This window comes from Danio aesculapii, chromosome 3 (genome assembly GCF_903798145.1).
Source record: "Danio aesculapii chromosome 3, fDanAes4.1, whole genome shotgun sequence".
In the NCBI taxonomy this organism is placed as follows: Eukaryota; Metazoa; Chordata; class Actinopteri; order Cypriniformes; family Danionidae; genus Danio; species Danio aesculapii.
Window position 1 is genome coordinate 26,752,384 of NC_079437.1, and position 19,491 is coordinate 26,771,874.

General features: G+C 36.7%; 1 protein-coding gene across 3 annotated transcripts in view; it reads left to right on the plus strand.

Annotated features, from left to right (window-relative positions):
- Positions 1–1,590: 1,590 nt before the first annotated feature.
- usp7 (ubiquitin specific peptidase 7 (herpes virus-associated)) overlaps positions 1,591–19,491 on the plus strand; it is a 35,689-nt gene continuing 17,788 nt past the window's right edge. The window contains exons 1-15 of one of the 3 annotated variants that reach the window (XM_056453526.1): positions 1,591–2,021; positions 5,299–5,403; positions 5,507–5,705; positions 5,894–6,032; positions 6,115–6,203; positions 6,295–6,403; positions 9,783–9,913; positions 11,826–11,880; positions 11,998–12,078; positions 12,163–12,253; positions 12,485–12,567; positions 14,258–14,367; positions 14,797–14,974; positions 18,430–18,574; positions 18,773–18,903. In XM_056453526.1, the coding sequence (XP_056309501.1) occupies positions 1,940–2,021; positions 5,299–5,403; positions 5,507–5,705; positions 5,894–6,032; positions 6,115–6,203; positions 6,295–6,403; positions 9,783–9,913; positions 11,826–11,880; positions 11,998–12,078; positions 12,163–12,253; positions 12,485–12,567; positions 14,258–14,367; positions 14,797–14,974; positions 18,430–18,574; positions 18,773–18,903 (1,728 nt within the window). In that variant the 5' untranslated portion in view covers positions 1,591–1,939. Of the gene's footprint in view, positions 2,022–3,071; positions 3,174–5,298; positions 5,404–5,506; positions 5,706–5,893; positions 6,033–6,114; positions 6,204–6,294; positions 6,404–9,782; positions 9,914–11,825; positions 11,881–11,997; positions 12,079–12,162; positions 12,254–12,484; positions 12,568–14,257; positions 14,368–14,796; positions 14,975–18,429; positions 18,575–18,772; positions 18,904–19,491 lie in introns of those variants that run through there. The other 2 variants (XM_056453525.1, XM_056453524.1) reach the window with 2 other exon arrangements.

The window sequence follows — 19,491 nt, forward strand, 5'->3', positions numbered from 1 at the left end:
TGACCATATCAATGTCATAATGAAGCACACTGTTTTTTAATGAATGTCGCAGTATTCAACAAAATAGCAGAGCACATTAATTCAGTGTATATATTTTTTTTTAAAGCTTGAATGATAATATGCAGACAGGACCCAGCTGTTGGCCTTGCTTGCTAATATTTTTGAGTGATTAAGTCCACCTCCCAAACCCCCCCACACACACACACCTCCCATATGACTTGACAATGTCGTAGACCCGTCAGTCTCAGTGTAGCACAAAAGACATGACTGGACATACTGTATCAACATCATTGTCCTTACAAATAAAATATAAAAAAATCTAATATAAATAATGGCAATTTGAGCAATAAAGAATGAAGAATGAATTGATGTGGTTTCCAAATGATTGTAAGCTCCATCTAATGGTGAAAAATCAATTCATCTTGTGATGGTGATGTATTTTGCATAATAATACATAGACACAGCTGTGAGACATATTGTTAAAATTATTTATATATATTTTTTTACAATTATGTAACATGAAAAAAACCAAAATTAATTAATTTTAATCGATAAAAATGTTTTCTAAATTACCTATTGGTTTTTTATACATATAGGGACAGGTTTTATTTTAAAATTTTATTTTATTTTAATAATTACCTTTTTTTCTTTAAAATTTAGATATTCGTTCCTTTTACGTTTAATACAGGTCGATATGTTCCATTATTTATCGCAAAACTCTGATGAAATAAAGAGAGATTCAAATGCAATACTAATAATTCATTTCAAGATTTAATTCAATTTATAATTATTGTTACTATATTACTTATATTTGAATAAAAATTGTGGTATATGCACAGTTCTTATCTCAAGAGAATTATTAAACGATTGTTCGTAAATAATTGCAATAATTATTTATAAAAACAAATTACAACCCACGTGCTACATAATGTGTAGAGATGCTGGGCTGGCAGCAAAACAAAAAATAACAACAACAACAACGACGACAATAAAAAATAGATTGAAACCACTAAGTTACAATAAAGTCTAGTGTGAGGAAGCATTTTTGTTTATGGCGCTGGCGGTGTGCGCCACTGTTTGGATCTCCATGCGGATGTGACATTTCAGAGAGGAGCGCGACCGCCATTTTGAGTTTTACCTCAAACTGAACATCATAAACCACGGGAGCGGGTGAGAGAGGCTCTGGCCGTGACCGGGCAAAATTATCTTTTCTCCTTTCAACAGCCGTTTGGGATGCAGCTTAAGGGTGCAATTAAGCGTTAGGTGTTCAGGCTAGTTTCTCTTGTGATAACGGCGAGGCGTAACGCGGGCATCTTTGTGAGTTTGAACTTCTAAATTAGTGCGATTTCACATTAGAGTCTGGTTTGAATGGATAGGCTTTTTCTCCGCTCCCCCCCAGAAGAGGGACAATCGGAGGAGCAAACGGACTGGAAATATTGCATGGGAAGTTGTATTTAAAATAATCTCTCGGAGGCGCGTGAGTCGCGCTGTTTCTCGTTTCATCACTTTTGCTAGCTTCAGTTGGGCTATCAGTGTTTTCCCCGGCTGCAGGTTGTTGTGAGTTGTATTCGCCCCGCGCTAGTACGGGGGAAAGCCGGGGTTTCATTCATCGGGCCTTCGCGAAGCAGAAGCCCGAGACCACCGACTATCCTTAACGTTAGCATCCTTTCACCCAGGCGCCGAGATTGGGCGAATAGCGAGCAAATACGTCCGCGTTTCTCTGCCTGCTCCCCCACCGGCCTCCCTTCCTCCATCCCCGGCGCTGACAGCAGACAAGGCCGAGGTCGTCTTAGTGCAGGCCCAGCCGCAAAGGCTCGACCTGTTTACCCAACCTCCGCGTCCTCTGACTCCCAACCAGTCTCTGCCCGCGGAACCGCCACCAGACCGGCCCGAGGGAGACAAAGAGCCCAGGCATCATCTCATCCTTTCAGCCGCCACCATGAACCACCATCACACCCAGCAGCAGCAGCAGAAAGCCGGCGAGCAGCAGCTCAGCGAGCCCGAGGACATGGAGATGGAGGGTACGTCAAGGCCTCGTGCCATAACAAAAGCTCACACGCTTGCATTTAACACCGCAGCCAACATTATCACAACAAAGGCAGATTTTTACTGAGTTAAGTGTTTATTACCAAGCCTTTCTGTCGCATGTTTTGACCCCGATAGCTTGTTAGCCAGCAGCTAATCGTTGCCTCGCTGCATGAGTTTAGCCAGTCAGCAAAAAGTCCATCATTTTCTTTATTTGCATTTCTCTTTTATATTGTTCAATTTCATTCCTGCGTTGTCATTAAAATCCTACAGCGGACGGGTTTAAAAATAATATCTGTATATGTGACTGTTACAAGAATAGGGTTTTGTTTTATTAGCGTTTGGCTAAACGCTGCATGCATTTAACGTGGCGCAGCCCCATCTTTAAGCTCTTGTCTACCAAACTGTGTCAGATTTTCATCTGATTATGTAAGGAGCCCCTCGGCTACACCTGTAGATCCCGTGGGCAACTTTTGAAAAGCATCAAGGGCGCACAAATGCGCTGGTTATTTATCTGGACGAAACCCTGTTTCATGCAGAATGGATAAACGTAAGTCTACGATTATGCTTGTGCCGTAACGTCAAGTCGTGAAACGTTTGCTGTCTGACTGCAGAAGAATTAGAGCAGGTTATCATCCAGTAACTAGTTCAGGATTAATCGCATTTTCAGAGCGTCGTCTTATTTAAAGATTTCTTAAACAAATGACAGCTTCACTCAGTGGCTTTCCTCTGTAGTCAGCAAATCCTAATGTCATGCCACTGTTTTTTTTATGCTGTTGAGTGCTAGTGTAGAGAGATAAACAGCATCAGAGGATGATTGCTGGACAACAGCACCATTTTGATCTATAATACTCTGCTGAACTACGTGCACGAGGAGGACGGGCTTTCTGTGCGACATCTAATCGGTTAGGTTGCATTCAACAGCGTCTTATTAAGATGTTCATTTTATTATTGGATTTTGGATGTGATCCGCATAGGAAGTTGTGCTGCTCGATTAGGGGGAGTGGATGGCAGTTTTTTCCAAGATGGTGGACTGTATTTTGCACCGCTCAGTATCTGCGAGGCCTGCTTGCGTATGTGTTTGTTTATATCTGGGAGACGACGCGGCCCGCGGTGCATGATGGCTCACCAAAGGATCCGAGATCCAAGTAATTTATTTACTCATTAGATCGTGTCGGATGACAAGGTTTGCCAGAAATAAAAGCTCGGTTTTCGGATGGGAACGTTAGCAGCGCGGCTAAATGTGTATGGAGGGGGAGGGGGTAAACGATCGGATCAACTCGGAAACGAGTCATTAATGTAGCCTTATTCTCAGCGACAGCCTTGTTGTTGATGATAATATGAGTGCTGTACTTGCACTGCAAGCTTAAATATAGATTTGACGTGATTTCGACAGTGTGATGACTGCGCCAGGCGGGCGCGTGGGGATCCGACGAGAGCGCGCGGGGATTTTCTGCTTCTTCATTGTATAACGAGTCATGCTGTGGTACCGCTCGCCATTTTTAATGATTACGGCTTGCGTGTCTGTTTTTTGGCAAAGCCCACCAGCGATCTCCATGATAACATTTAAAAGAAAAAAGAACATGGCATTATTTTTTTACACGCTGCATTTCGGACGCAAATTTTGCGCTGCGTTTCATCAAAGTTCTGCAGTGCACGTGTGGGGGCGTTTCTGATGCCGCTGTCCTGAGACCCCCGCACTGAGCCGTTTCAATACATGCACATATCACACCATACGCTATCCAAGGCCTACAAATGCGCAAAAGAAACAGGTTATCAGTATGGAGCATGCGGGTTGGCCTGTTTTTACTGTCACTAGTTCAGGCTTTTCGCTAATCAGACAAATGTTTGGATTACATCTCATCTTCTAGTCAAGAACCACAAGATATTGTCTTAACTTAAAATAATGCAAAAATTGAATGATATCTAGGGACCTTTCTGAGATCTTGAATCGACTCCATATGGGTCGTAATACACACGCAACTTTTAAAGTGAAGTTGAAAATTAACCTGCTATTTACTCACCCTATTTTTTTCTGTTAAATACAAAAGAAGATATTTTGAAATATGTTAGAAATCCGTAACCACTGACTTCCAGAGTAGGATAACAAGTATTGTGGAAGTCAGTGGTTACAGGTTTTCAACTTTCTTCAGAATATCTTTTGTGTATCTTTTAAGCAACTCTTACTGAATCTGGTTGATAATATGTTTACTTTTGTATTTTGGGGGTTATGTGAGATGGGTACCCTCCAGGAAAAACATTACTCTGCATCCCTCACTGGAATTTATGCTGACTTCTAATGCAATAAAATTTCTCACTTCTGAAGTTATTTTGTTTGTCACATTCAGTTACTTCATAAGATTGGCTTGGAATCAATCAGGGAGACCATCAAACTATGTCTTGTGCATTTTCGGAGGAATTTCTATTTAAGTAAAGTTGTTTTGAACTCAATGTCCAATGGAGTTTGAATATAACGTGCCTCATTTCTTGACTGCCTTATAGGCAACAGCATTCATTTAAAAACAGTCATTCATTGATTCTACAGTTTTGTTGTAATTAATAGTATTTTGCTGTATAAAATGCATGTCAAAGTTTCTGATTTAGGAAGTTGAATGGACGATTTTAGGTGCATTCTAATAACTTGCTCTGAACAAGATGGAAATGAGCTTTTTCTTTAAAGACAGCTATTTCTATTTACTACAAATGGATGTGTGATGTTATTAACTCTGCTATTATGGTTGAAATTGAAATCTTGTAGTATTTTGAATGTATAGCTTGGATGACGTTTTATAAAAATAAATTTCATTCATTAAATTTTACCGTAAATGCAGACATTGTATTTGTTTTTACTTTATATTTTCTCACAGGTATTCCCCAGCTCATAAATACTGGTTCAAAGACAATCCATAGTTTCCCACTTGAACATTGTGGTGCATCCAACTCATGATTATGATCTTTCCAACATACATTGTATGCACAGTCTTAACATAGTTTTTTTTTGACTGCCTTGGTTTAAAAACAATGAGAACTCGAGAGGCCTCCAGCTATGCTGCAGAATCATTCATGGTTACAATGCAAATTTTGTTAGTAATTTATACTTGTGGTTTGTCATGGTTTTATAAAATTAAAATGCTGTTGCCATTTGTGCAGCCATGTGCCCTACATTCTGAATGTTATACTCTCACAATAGATTTTCCACAATTAATCTTTGTAAGTTTAAGGAAATTATAAAAAATATAGTAAGGAAATTTAAATGTATGTCTTTTTTCTCAGCTGGGGACCCAGATGATCCTCCAAGAATTCCACAGAATCCAGTCATCAATGGGAACGTGGCTATGGCAGACGGACACAACAACACAGAGGAGGACATGGAGGATGGTAAGGAGCATAATGACGCACAGCACACATTGCATGTTGTTAATCTAAACCTAATTATTTGTAAAGAATTTTGTGTGTTCTGACTTTTTAACCTTCATTGCAGACACAAGCTGGCGTTCTGAAGCCACTTTCCGCTTTGTGGTGGAGCGCTTTAGCAGGCTGAGTGAGTCTGTGCTCAGCCCACCCTGTTTTGTGAGAAATCTGCCCTGGAAGATCATGGTGATGCCCAGGTTTTATCCAGACAGACCTCACCAGAAGAGCGTCGGATTCTTCCTTCAGTGCAATGCTGAGTCAGACTCCACGTAAGCAGTTACTGCCATTACTTTATCTGAAGTAGAGATTTCACTGATGACCTTGAATTAATGGATGAATGAATCTCTTATCCAAAATTAAAATGCTTTTGCTTGGATTTATCGTGGAATATGTCTACCATAAATGTTTTGCTTTAAGCATATCTAATTTATCTAGTCCAATTCCTTCTTGATTGTAGGTCCTGGTCATGTCATGCTCAAGCCATGCTTAAAATAATCAACTACAAAGACGATGAAAAGTCCTTCAGTCGCCGCATAAGTCACCTGTTCTTCCACAAGGAAAATGACTGGGGCTTTTCCAACTTCATGTCATGGAGCGTAAGTTAGCATGTTTTTGTATGAGCGTCTCTGCTAAGCTGGTGTTAAGATAGCTGATGTTGATGTGTTTGTTTGGCTTCAGGATGTGACTGATCCGGAACGGGGCTTTGTAGAGGATGATAAGGTCACTTTTGAGGTCTATGTTCAAGCCGATGCACCTCATGGTGTGGCGTAAGTCTTTTTTTTTATTATATTTTTGTGTGATGTATTCATTGATAACAGGCTTTTGCAACTCTTGCTGATGTGATCGTTTTACTTGCAGCTGGGATTCAAAGAAACACACTGGTTATGTGGGGTTGAAGAATCAAGGAGCCACATGTTACATGAACAGCTTACTGCAGACTCTTTTCTTCACAAACCAGCTTCGGCGGGTAAGAGATTTGCTTTTCGTTATCAAAATCAGAAGATTGTATTGTGTTTCCACAGAATGTACTGTATGTGAAATAAGTAGATGATATTAGCTTTCAGTTGTGCTTCAGTAAATGATTCTAAAAAAATATTATTTCTACTTTGCAAATTGATTTTTCCTTTGCCTGCTCTGAGCTCCAATGAAAAATAGCCGAACTGAAGTGGATGCATGGTTGAGGTGATGAGAGATGATTTAGTGTGCCTTCAGGTGCAGCCAAGTGTGGCGATATTTTGAGTCTTATCGGTGATATTGGTTCTTATTAGAGTCATGCATCTCACCAGATGGGCATCCACTTTACAGTGGAAAGTATTGCGAAGCCACAAAATCTTGCTTATTAGAGCTGATATCAGCTTGTCCGTGTTCTGGCAGGGCACATTTTCTACACCAAAAATCCTGTTATTAACAGGCCAAATCTTTCATTACTTGTTTGTCTAAAAAAGATGCTAAAAGCTTTATCTTTTATGGAATTCTTTTCAGACTGCTTTTATCTGATCAGAAATACAATAAAAATTATTTAAATTACTTTAAATATTTTTTGCACGATTATACTTTAAAATGTAAAATGAAAAATGTATTCTGGTGATGCTGTTTTAGAAATGTCGAATATTTTATCAGTCAAATGCATAGATATTTATGCATAGATGCTACATTTGACTGCTTTAGAGCATCAGCTTGTCTGACGTCTTAGGATGGTTGATGCGTGTCATCTGTCAGTTAAAATCATTGGGTTTGAACACCTTCTGGTGATGACAACCACTACAATTTAATAGGGGTGGATGGTTCAATGAACTGTTTAATTCTTTTGTCATATTTCGAGATGCAGGCGTATTGTTCTGGTCATGTAGCCAAGCTTAGCATCTTTTTGTTTTTTAATAGTTTAGTATGGAAGTGAGTGTTTTGGTTTCTGACTGGGAATGTGTCCTATTAACCAATCAGACTTCATTCACCCCTTCTCTACCTGTACATTCTGTGGGTTTATAAGCACAGGACACATAGCTGATGATGAAAGCTCAAATAAGCTGCAGTCTTCAACTGTTCAACTTTTCAAAAGACAGAGTGAGAAAGACAAGAAAGAGGATACAAGGAAGACCAAAAGAATGTCTATACTGAAATATTTGAGACAGTGCTATGACTTTTCCACAGTATCGATACCTGCCAGCTGCTGAACTCTCTCTGCCACTCACTCAGAGCAGGCACATTTTGGCCATTTGTAGCAGTTTGTTATGATGTGTTACAGTACAACTCTGTATACTCTGCTCCATCACGGTTTTTCATTTATCCTGAGTTAATTTTACAGTAATTGCTGCAAATTTTATGCTTCAGGTTTTACCAGTTTAAAGATTCCAGTGCAAGATACTGCTGAAACTCAATACTCACACTTGTGCACATTACTCTCTCAGCACCCAAATGCTGAAGTTTTGATTTCAGATTTTTTTTAACATGTTTTGTGCTGCAACATAGGCTAAATGCATGTAAAATTATGTCAAAACATCCATCTTTTAGCAAAAGTGAAAGTGAAAACTGTTCTAACAGCACTAAAGTGAAAGTAAACATTTGTGGAAGATTTTTTTTAAATGAGCATACTTATCATTGCCATTAATCAACAAGATTAGATGAGAACTAATATTAAGTAGGGATGCTCTGATCGATTGGCTGGAGATCGGTATCAGCCGATAATCAGTACTCAATCGGTCAATCTGGCCGATCTCATGAACTGATCGCAAGTGTTTGTTTATGAGTTTACCAGCAGAGGAAGAGGTGACGAGAGTGAGAGAACTAGAGAATGGATTGAGAGAGGCTCTAAGCCTGATGTTCTAAGCCAGGGGTGCCCAAACTCGGTCCTGGAGGGCTGGTGTCCTGCAAAGTTTAGTTCCAATGCCAATCAGACACACCTGGACACATCTTACTAGGCTTTCTAGAAACATCCTTGCAGGTGTGTTGAGGCAAGTTGGAGATAAAATCTGCAGGACACCGGCCCTCCAGGATGGAGTTTGGACACCTCTGTTCTAAGCATTACATTGGTTAGGTTACCTTCTTTATACATCAATTATGCTTTCCAAACTTTTTTCATTGAGACATGTTGAATTCTTTATTCATCATTTGCAATGTTTCTAAACTGAATTATTCATTTCTTACCGATTTAAATGTTTGTTTTTTTAATCTGTTTTATCTATTATTTTCTGTGAAACTCCTGACCATGACATGATCACACTAAATGGTTATAATAGACGTTTTTAAGGGGTTATATGCTGCATCCTTAATTTATTCTCTCAGGTAAAGAGAAAAGTTTTTGCATTATAAAGATTGAAGCAATCGGTACTCTGTATCGGCTGATCACCATAAGGAATCAGTACTCCATATCGGCTGCAGAAGTCCTGATCGAAGCATTACTAATATTAAGTATTGTAAAATTTGTCTTGGTCTGTTTTTATAGTGAAATATGTGTGGCCTTATGCTTATCCTTTTTATTTTTGACAGTCAGTGGTTTTGTTTGTAGCTGCAATTTAGGTCTAACATTTGGAAACTTTATATATCTTTTTCCCTCTTGCTGTTTCAGAATCTCAATTTCATTTCACAATGTGTCTATTAAAAAGATCAAACTGCTTTCTTTGTTTTTTGATTACATGACATTGAAAATAACTTTTTTTGAAATATTGATAAAGGTAGATTATAAAGCTATGTTTTTATGTTGATGTATGTTCTTTGTAAATGGCATTTCTGAGCGTTACAATAGGGGAATTTTTATATATATATATATATATATATATATATATATATATATATATATATATATATATATATATATATAGATATATATATATATATATATATAGATATATATATATAGATATATATATATAGATATATATATATATAGATATATATATATAGATATATATATATAGATATATATATATAGATATATATATATATATATATATATATATATATATATATAGATATATATCTATATATATATCTATATATATATATATATATATATATATATATATATATATATATATTATAAATAAATTTTTATGTTTACCGAATCAAAAAAAAAAATCATGCAAACCGAATGGGTGATTATTTTTAATTTATTTATTTTGGTGAATTAATTTATTTGGTGGCCATTTTGGAAGGTCAGACAGCTTGTCCATACAGAAAGCTGCTGAAAGGGCATTTATGTAAAGCTCTGGGTCAGTCCAAATATTACATTTTCATTTATTTATTTTTGTGTGGGTGTGTTCATTGTTGTCTAAAGAAACCTAAGGAGTGTGTGTATACTCGTTGATGCTGGTACACCTGTCAAAGAATATGTCTTGTTGTTTGCTTTCTAGGCGGTTTATATGATGCCCACTGAGGGAGATGATTCCTCTAAAAGTGTCCCCCTCGCCCTGCAGAGGGTGTTCTATGAGCTCCAGCACAGTGATAAGCCTGTTGGGACGAAGAAGCTGACCAAGTCTTTTGGGTAGGCTTTGTTTTCCTGTGTTCAGTTTGCTGGAACGATGAATCAGAAGCTGACACATCTGCCTGTTGACATTCTGGAGCAATGATTTGAAGTGGGAATTTCTTGTTCTCTATCATCGTCCTTCAATGGATTTGGGCTGCATGGTATACTGGTGCCTATATAGTAGTGTTAATCCAACATTTATAACAATTGCAGAGAGATCGCCTCCCGTGTCATTCAAATCACATGTATGAAAGCATTTTGGCTTCCCTGTAAAATATAATGATGACGGACAAAGTTGTGGTGGGACTTAAATGCTTACTTTCTCTGTTAATTTAAGGAGTTTTCTGTCACTGAATACATTAATGCAGGCTAAACAAACAATGAAAAGCTGCACAATTAAACATTAAATAATTGTGATCTCAATTCAAACCTGTGCAACATAAATGATAATGATTTGCATACATTTATTAATCCTTCGAAGCACTGCATTCAAGTCTGCATTTGATCGAGCGAGATTCAGTTTTTACACTTTCAGTTAGTTACAAACAAATAACACAGAAGTAGTGGGAGAACAGTTTATAGTTCAGATATAAACACTGATGTTTATGGGAAAAATTTTAATCGCTGTTTAATGGAACTTGACGCTGGTGACAAACAACTATCAAAATTGTCACTGAATAGGTTTTCAAAAATGACACGCATATAGTGAAACATGAAGTTTTATGTGTGAATTGTTGAATCATTAATTGAAAACCAATATATGTTGTACAAGATGTTTATAGATAGTATTTATACATTTAGGATTGTCACCAACAGAAGCAAAGGTCATTTTTCGTATTAAATATTATCCTTTTTTTCCAGCTGGTTCTTTCTTGATTGTTATTATTATGAAAATTACAGGTCTTAAGTGCTGTCTGTTAAAACCAATGTTTTTTTTTTTTTTTTTTTTTTTGGTGAGATTTAGGATCCGTTACACCACTAGTCAAATAGTGGAGCTTAGAAATGCTGGTGATACTGTTGTATCATCAATACAGTAGTTGAACTTGAACATTTACTTGATCACTTTGTTCATTGTTTATTTGATTTCTTTAAATAATTGCGTTGTAAATACAATACCATATTCTGAATAGCATTAAATTAATGAACTACATTAAAATTATGCTTTAGAGCAGGGGTGGGCAAACTCGGTCCTGGAGGGCTGGTGTCCTGCAAAGTTTAGCTCCAACACTAATCAAACACACCTGAACAAGCTAATCAGTATCTGCAAGATCACTAGAAATCTATAAGCAGGTGTGTTTGATTAGAGTTGGAGCTAAACTGTGCAGGACACCGGCCCTCCAGGACCGAGTTTGCCCACCCCTGCTTTAGAGGAAGTTTCTGTGCCAGTTCTTCAGTATTAGGATGAATTGTTTACATTGATTTCCTGGATAAGTGCAAGTCATTCATTTTCATCAATAAAGTATTCCAAGGACATCTCATCGGTCTCATTTACATGTGTGCAATTATGAAAATTTTGTAGATTTTAAATTATAAATGAACAGTGTGGAAAAGTGTCTCCTCACCACCGGTATAACACTCTAAGGTGTATTTATGGAAACATGGCCACCCTTCAATTCAGTTATTGTAGTTTTTCTAAGTTACAAAGAGTTCTTTATTAAAGATTTGGTTGTCTATTGAGCGTATTTAATAGTTGATGACATTCAAATACTTGATTACAGTTGAATCTTTTGGGAAGATGTATAGTGATTTGTTCTCTTGACCCACTAAAATAATTGAATAAAGTTTTAGTTGGTCTTATTTTGTGCTAGCAGATTTGAACTTCATTAATCATTTATGGTTGCCAGAACCAAACATTCTATTCAAAGTCTTGTGATGTTTTATTTGAATGCCTTTTTGTTTATATATATATATTTTGCATTTGCTTCTTCAGATGGGAAACTTTAGACAGTTTCATGCAGCATGATGTACAGGAACTTTGCAGAGTGGTGAGTAGCCTGTTTTCCCTGCATCCCTTTGGATCCTTTAATTTGTTGATCTATTGAGAGGCTGGGGATGTCAAGATAATTTGAAACCAATCATTGTGTGCTTTTGGTCAATTTTAGCTGTTGGACAATGTGGAGAACAAGATGAAAGGAACTTGTGTGGAGGGCACAATCCCAAAGCTTTTCCGAGGGAAGATGGTGGTAAGTCACCCAGACTCTCCCTGTGGTTTCGTTTTCATTCATTGATTTCAGGCTCACCACATTTGGGTGTTTTCTCCATTTCAGTCTTACATTCAGTGTAAGCATGTGGACTACAGGTCAGAAAGAATAGAGGATTACTATGACATCCAGCTCAGCATAAAAGGAAAGAAAAACAGTAAGTGTGGCTTTCTGATATTCGGTCTTGCTGTCCTCCCTTCGCTTGCAGGATGGTTGTTACTGTAATGTGGTCTGCAAATGCCAGATTTTTTTTTTTCCGACATCTTGAAGCTGAGTTCCAGAATATATATTTGATCTGACAGAATACAGTTCAGGCTTTTTCTGATGCCATTTCAAGAACACTGCTTGTGTGGAGGTGTGATATTAATGCTGCTTCTCTGCCCTGCAGTCTTTGAGTCATTCAAGGATTATGTGGCTGTGGAACAGCTGGATGGGGACAACAAGTATGATGCCGGGGAGCATGGTCTGCAGGTGAGAGCTTTACACGTTAATTCGCTCACACACACACACCAAGCAAACTGAAAGATGCTGAATTAAAGACCTGAATTTGGTGTTTTTAAAATGTTTGTGAATGTGCGAGATTTTCCATTCGTTGGTTGTTACAGGTTAATTATAAGAATGATAACAGTGTGGTAAATGCAATGTCACACAATATCTCTGGTTTTATTTTTATTATAGCTGCAAATTCAGTTAAACACATTCTTGTTGAATGCCCTATTTTTTATTGTTATCAGACAAGATTTTTATCTACAGAGACTTTAAACGAAATGTTTTTTAAATGTGAATCCTTCCAAAATTGAAATTTTAAAGTAAACCTTAAACCATTTTAGATTTAGTTTCTTATATATATATATATTATTATTATAATTATTATTATTATTATTATTATTCATAAATTATCCTATATATTATTTGAAGTTAAAATATTTTTATAATTATAGAAAAGTGATATTTATAGAATGTTGTAAACTTGATCTGTTCTTTTTTGCCATGACCAGGGCCAAACTTAGTATGTTAAAAAATGATACATTTTTAACTTTTTTTTTTTTTAATGTTTACAATGCAAATCCTGTTAGATCCATTTATTTGGCAAACAAAGCAAGTCTCTCATATAATATATCTACCACATATCTATTAAAAGACAGAAAATATTACTTTACAAACTGTATTGTAAGTAAATCATATTAACGTTTTCATATTTTTCAGTAATATTACTGAAAAATGTAAAAACGAAAAAAATTTTTTACACAAATAAATGGACTCAATAGTCTGAAAATCGACAGATTTCTGCGCGCACAGATTCTGTGTGGACTTAGCCATGACATAACCAGAAAAGCGGATATGACAATAAACTCAAAACACTCACTTTCTGCAAATTCAGTTTAAATTTTTCTAATGAAATAGTAGATGGATAAATCTCAATGACATGAATTAGGTGAAGGGTGTGTTCAAAAAAAGAAAAACATTCCTAGATTAACATGTTTTTGATCCTGGAACAACCTTTTTAAAAATATATTTTATTCCTAAAGTCAAAATGATAGTTGAATAAAAAATAGTGTGGAAGCTCCTAACCGTTGTTGTATGTAACTTCAGATCCAGTTGGCTGATTATAACTAGAACAAATGAAATGAATGAAATCACATTCACCCATCTTATGTGTTTCAGTCTGTGCCCTGTAAATATTACTGTGCCACTTTCTTAATTACACAAGAATGAGACTTTTTTTTTAATTATGCAGCTTAATATTTAATGTATTCTTTAGGTGTATAGCTCTATGCATTGTGCATTCAAGCAAAATATCTTAATTCCGTTTCTATGATTGAATTGTTTGCACTACAGAATTTATAAAAGTAAACCATAAACAGTTTTAGATTTTATCTTGTATATTATTTTATTTTTTTAATCTTGTATATTTAATTCTGTTGATGACTTTTAATTGTTGGAATATTTTTATAATGGTAGAAAAGTAGTATTTATAAAATGTAAACATGATCTTTTTTTTGCCATGACATAGCCATGGAAGCCGGTATGGCAATAAACTCAATTCTCTCTCACTACAAAATTTATATGATCAATTTGTCTATAAATGGTGAAACTACTACTACTTTATTTTCATGTTTACCTGGAGTATTGACTATTTTGTGTGTTTTTGGTTTTCCAGGAAGCAGAGAAGGGTGTGAAATTCTTGACCTTTCCTCCCATCTTGCACCTGCAGCTTATGAGGTTCATGTATGATCCTCAGACTGACCAAAACATTAAGATAAACGACAGGTAACAACTCTTTCTCTTTCTATTGCAGTGTAGAACGTGACATAGGTGTAAAAATGTTTTATGACTCTAGGCTATTTTGACAAATGTGAGGTTGTAAATAATGAGCTGGTTATGAAATGAGTAACACTGATTTATTATCACGCTTTTGAAATGCTTTCCGTGATGCCAGGATGAGTTAAGCATGATGATTTATGGGTGGTCAGAATAAATGCAAGTCCTGCTGAGACTTGAGATTACACTCTTAAAATATCCCTGTGAGTGTGACTCATCTAAATGATGGTTCTGTCGACTGAGCACTAACTTTGGATATGGACTGGAGGGTGCTCTATAAGATGCATTCTCCAATAATCTCTCTGCCATAATCTCTTGCTCATTCTCCCATAAGATGCTACAGTAATGGTGGCTAATTCTTGATGTTTTGCCCTGCAGGTTTGAGTTCCCAGAGCAGTTACCTCTGGATGAGTTTCTGCAGAAACCAGACGTGAAAGACCCAGCCAACTACATTCTCCACGCTGTATTGGTACACAGCGGAGACAACCACGGGGGCCACTACGTCGTCTACCTTAATCCTAAAGGAGACGGCAAAGTGAGTGTCACCGCACCAATAGTGAGAACCTTTCATTTCAGGGGTCCCTAAAATTTTTGTTGGTGGTAAATGGGGGAGGGGGGTTGCATGAGAATGTTTGTTTTATAGTAAAATTTGTAAACAATGGAGGGCTCTAGACTCTTGACTATATCTTATTTTGAATTATTCAGAGAGATCAGAGTCAGCTACTTATTATTTTTATAAGACATTAATATTTTCAGCAAGAATCAAGTGATCTGAATTCAAACTTCTAGGTATATTGTTAAATCTTGTTTGTTTAAACTTTCTTATCTTTTTTTTTTTTTTTTTTTTTTTTTCAAAGTACTGTACTCTTAACGTTTCCATAAAAATAATTAAGTAGCCCATCAACATTCAACATTTTGGTTGAACTTTTAGGGTGCTTTCACACCTGCCTCATTTTATTTTGATTGAATTGCGCTTGAGGGAGTTTTTTTCTCCCCTATATGGTTCATTTGGGCAGGGGTGATTGCAGCAATCACACTCAATTGTGCACGAATAATAGACAACAAGTGTACTGAGGCCCTGTTTACACACATACATCTTAGTTTTAAAACGGTGTTTTAGAATGGAAACGATCCACGTCTACTCTGGCGTTTCACCTAGCGTTTCGGAACAGCTTGTTAAAATCAAAATGAAAATTGACAGTTCCTTATATCATGTTGTCATTTTATTGTTAAGATAATGAAACGATGTAGCCAGTGTGATGTGAATAAGGTTATAAAGTACACTGTTCCTGTCGAAGATTCACCTGACGTGTCCACGGCAAGTTTGATATGGAAAACAAACTTGTAAAAAAAGGATGCCAGACTCAACTTTCTGTAGGCTACTTAATATTGAGGAAAAAACCCCAATCAAATGTCGTGACCAAATTTGTCTGAAGCCGCACCCGTTTTCAGATGTCTCCGTTTTCCCCCCCATCCACTCTGACACAGAGCAGCAGCATTTTAAAATGAAAACAGCCTCTTCAACGTTTTCAAAACGCTTCATTTCAGGCGTTTGAAAACTCCGGAGTAGTGTGGACAAAAGGCGTAATCATAGCAAAACTTGAAAACTTATTTGTGTAGATAGGGCCTGAGACCTGCTTGAAGAGGTTTCAAGTGAGCATTGCAGGAGTTTGTTTGTGGTGAGAACATGATCTAAACTCAAACAGACCCATCTGCAAAAAATACTGTCTGTTTTTGGGCTAAACCCCAATTGCTGTAGTAAACTGTGCTCTATTATAGGATGAGGGCAGGTATTTGTTCACAGTGCTTTTACAACAGCTCGCAAGCAAAATTCTGAAGGGATTTGTGATGTGCATTTGCATCGCATTAAACATTTTCAAGTTGCATTTGTGCTTTATTTTTGAAATGTGTATATATTTTTTTAAGTGATGCATACAAACTATAAAATATACTATTACCAGGGATACAGTCCGTCAGCGCAGTCCTCTCACCATAGTAAAAAGCCTTGTGTTGTGCCAGCTTCTCATCTTTTTTTGTTTACTTTAGGGAGTTTGATAGGGATATTTGCTCGTTTAATCTGAGTAGTTGAAAAGCAGTTCAGGAAATGAGTTCAATGATATATCTGGTCAATAAGGGATGTCGATGGTGTCACAATCATTGTTGTGTGCAAACAAACCAGAAATGCAGAAGATAATGCCACAATTTATTATTCGTTGCTCTTTGTAAGCAACACAGATGTGAAACTGCTGCCATCTGCAAGTATCAAACCAAACGTTCTGAAGTTTGACAGAGTACACTGGGCCTGAGTTAGACACGCATATATTGAGCTTGGAAGCACACACACTCTGAACATGGCACAGTGGGTAGCTATTGCTTCCAGTGGAGAGAAATTAGGGGTTGGATGCCTTGCTCAAGGGCACCTCAGCTGTGTCTCGATGATGGAGAGTGAGGTTTATTCATTTGAAGAAATTTCAACACTTGTAACCATTGACTTCCTACAATGAAAGAGAATGGTTATAGATTTTCAGATTCTACAGAAAACCTCAAAACATAAACCACTTGAGGGTGAGTTTTCATTTTTGGATGTACTGTTCCTTTCAAAACTAATCCTGAGTTTAAGCCAACATCATGGTATAGGCATCTGAGATGGTATACAGAAAACATACAAAAACTGCTGAAAATGGTAAATATTATTGTAAGTAATTTTAAAAGGGCTTTCTGTTAAATGACAGTTTTGTCATTGTATGGCAGTGTGGGAATACTTCACATTTGGGTTGGTGGAAATTATAGAAAATGGTATTACATCTTCCTTCAGTTGAAATAAAATAACTCATGCATAGAGTGAAAAAAGAAAGAAATTTGACTCATAATTCGTTTGCTGATAAGTGAACTCAATTGTTTGCAGGGTGCTGGATCAAACTGATTTGCATACTTCTAAATTTGAGTTTAAGGATAAAATCATAAACATTTTAAATAAGCAAACATTTTACAATTGTAATATTACTAATTTTACTTTAAATCAGTGCAGTGGAGGTCAACAAACAAAACGAGGATGAAAACTTTTAAATGGTAGTGTATTAAATATGGTGTGTGTGTGTGACCTGCTGTACACTTGATCAAAAGGCTTTTGTCTTGATTGCTAACAGTTGTAGGCTGTGAAATGACTCCAATCATTTGGTGACGGGAAGTTATGCTAACGTTAACTAGCCTATAGCTTAAATATTGCTGTCTGCAAAAGACAGTAATTTAAACGTACCATATAACTCCCACAAGTGCATACAATTCGACACAACTACACAAACATAGTTTTAACCTTTATAACCGAACGGTACTCTGTCAACAGTCTATTGTCTAAATTACTGCGCTAACAGAGCTGCGTAAACGGAGAGCACCCGATTGCAGACGTCAATAATGCAGCGTAATGGAATAATATCCGATCAAACTCCGCTACAAGTTTCCGCTACTCTGCTTCACCCATAATATTTTTATTGCAGCCTCTTGCGATTTAACTAATCGCAACGTTTCAGATTGCGATTCGATTTCGACTAATCGCACAGCCCTAGTGCAGAGCATCACGTTCTATGTGATCTGGAAATATTTTAGCTGTTCTTGATGTCAAAATAATTGCTGAGATTACTGAAAATAAATGTTCACCAGCCAGTTAGAATCAAACATTCAACAGACTCATAGTAAATGCTTTTAAAAACATTCTTTAAGGTTTGTCTTTAGACTATGGACTGGTTCTTTCATTGCCTTTGCATTGATCTCCGTAAACCTATATTAAATGTATGAAAACCGTAAAAAAAAAAAAGAACCACAATCAAATCAAACCTTTGTAAATGCACCATTGTCATGATTTTGACACAAGTTTTGGAGCCTTCCATTGTATTTTTTAAATACTTGTTCTGTTTGGTCTGCTGCCAAACATTGTTTTAACTTGTTCCATAATTTAATAAAATTGTTACACATGCTTTGATTCTTTCCAGAATGTAATGTTTGTTTGTGTTGCAGTGGTGTAAATTTGACGATGACGTCGTTTCACGGTGCACTAAAGAAGAGGCGACTGAACACAATTACGGTGGTCACGATGACGACTTGTCAGTGCGTCACTGCACCAACGCTTACATGTTGGTGTATATCCGAGAGTCAAAGCTCAGTGAGTGCCATTAACATCCATATGTATCATTAATCATTTTAACTCGAGGTAATTTCACTTCAGCTGTGACCGAATAAGTGGAAACACCAATAAATGAAAACACAATCCAGCCTTTGTTAAAATCGCCCTGTGTTTGTTTGTGTATGTTGATATGCATGCTTATCCATTTGTGCTCATGAGTGCTGTGGTCATGTCCAGGTGAGGTCCTGCAGCCGGTCACAGACATGGACATCCCACAGCAGCTAGTGGAGAGGCTGCAGGAGGAGAAGCGGGTGGAGGCTCAGAAGAGGAAAGAGAGGCAGGAGGCTCACCTTTACATGCAAGTACAGGTATGAGTACGCCAATACAACACACAGAAGCCAGCTTATTGAAATAACCTGGTTTTTTGGTTATTAAGCTCTCCTAGTTTACATGTAAGCCAGTAACCCACCAATGCACATAAATCATGTTTGCAAGGCATATTTTTCTGTAGTGATGTCAGAACGTAACAATGTGTGTGTCAACTTTTGAGTATTTAATTTATTAGCTCAATTTTATTTCTAAAGCACTTTCAACTAACCACAAATTGCTATACTTAACACAAAATGCATATAAACAAGCAAACAGCCCAAATACATAAACTTACAACACGTGTTTTCAGTGACCTTTGAAATGTCTCCAAAGTAGGAGATGTTCTTAAGGAAAATGGAAGATTCAAGATCGATCAAAAGTCTTGGAAATAATTTCAGATGTTGTGTTAAATAATTCATTAAGAGATTTGTAAGAAATTTAGGCTTTTACAGTTTATTATTGACATCTTTTACATATTATTGTGCAGCATTTTGATTGTCACTTCTACTCAAACTACATGAGATGAGAACACATTTATCATTATTTGGGTCTTACTGTTTGCAGTATATTTCTTTCTTGACTCTAAA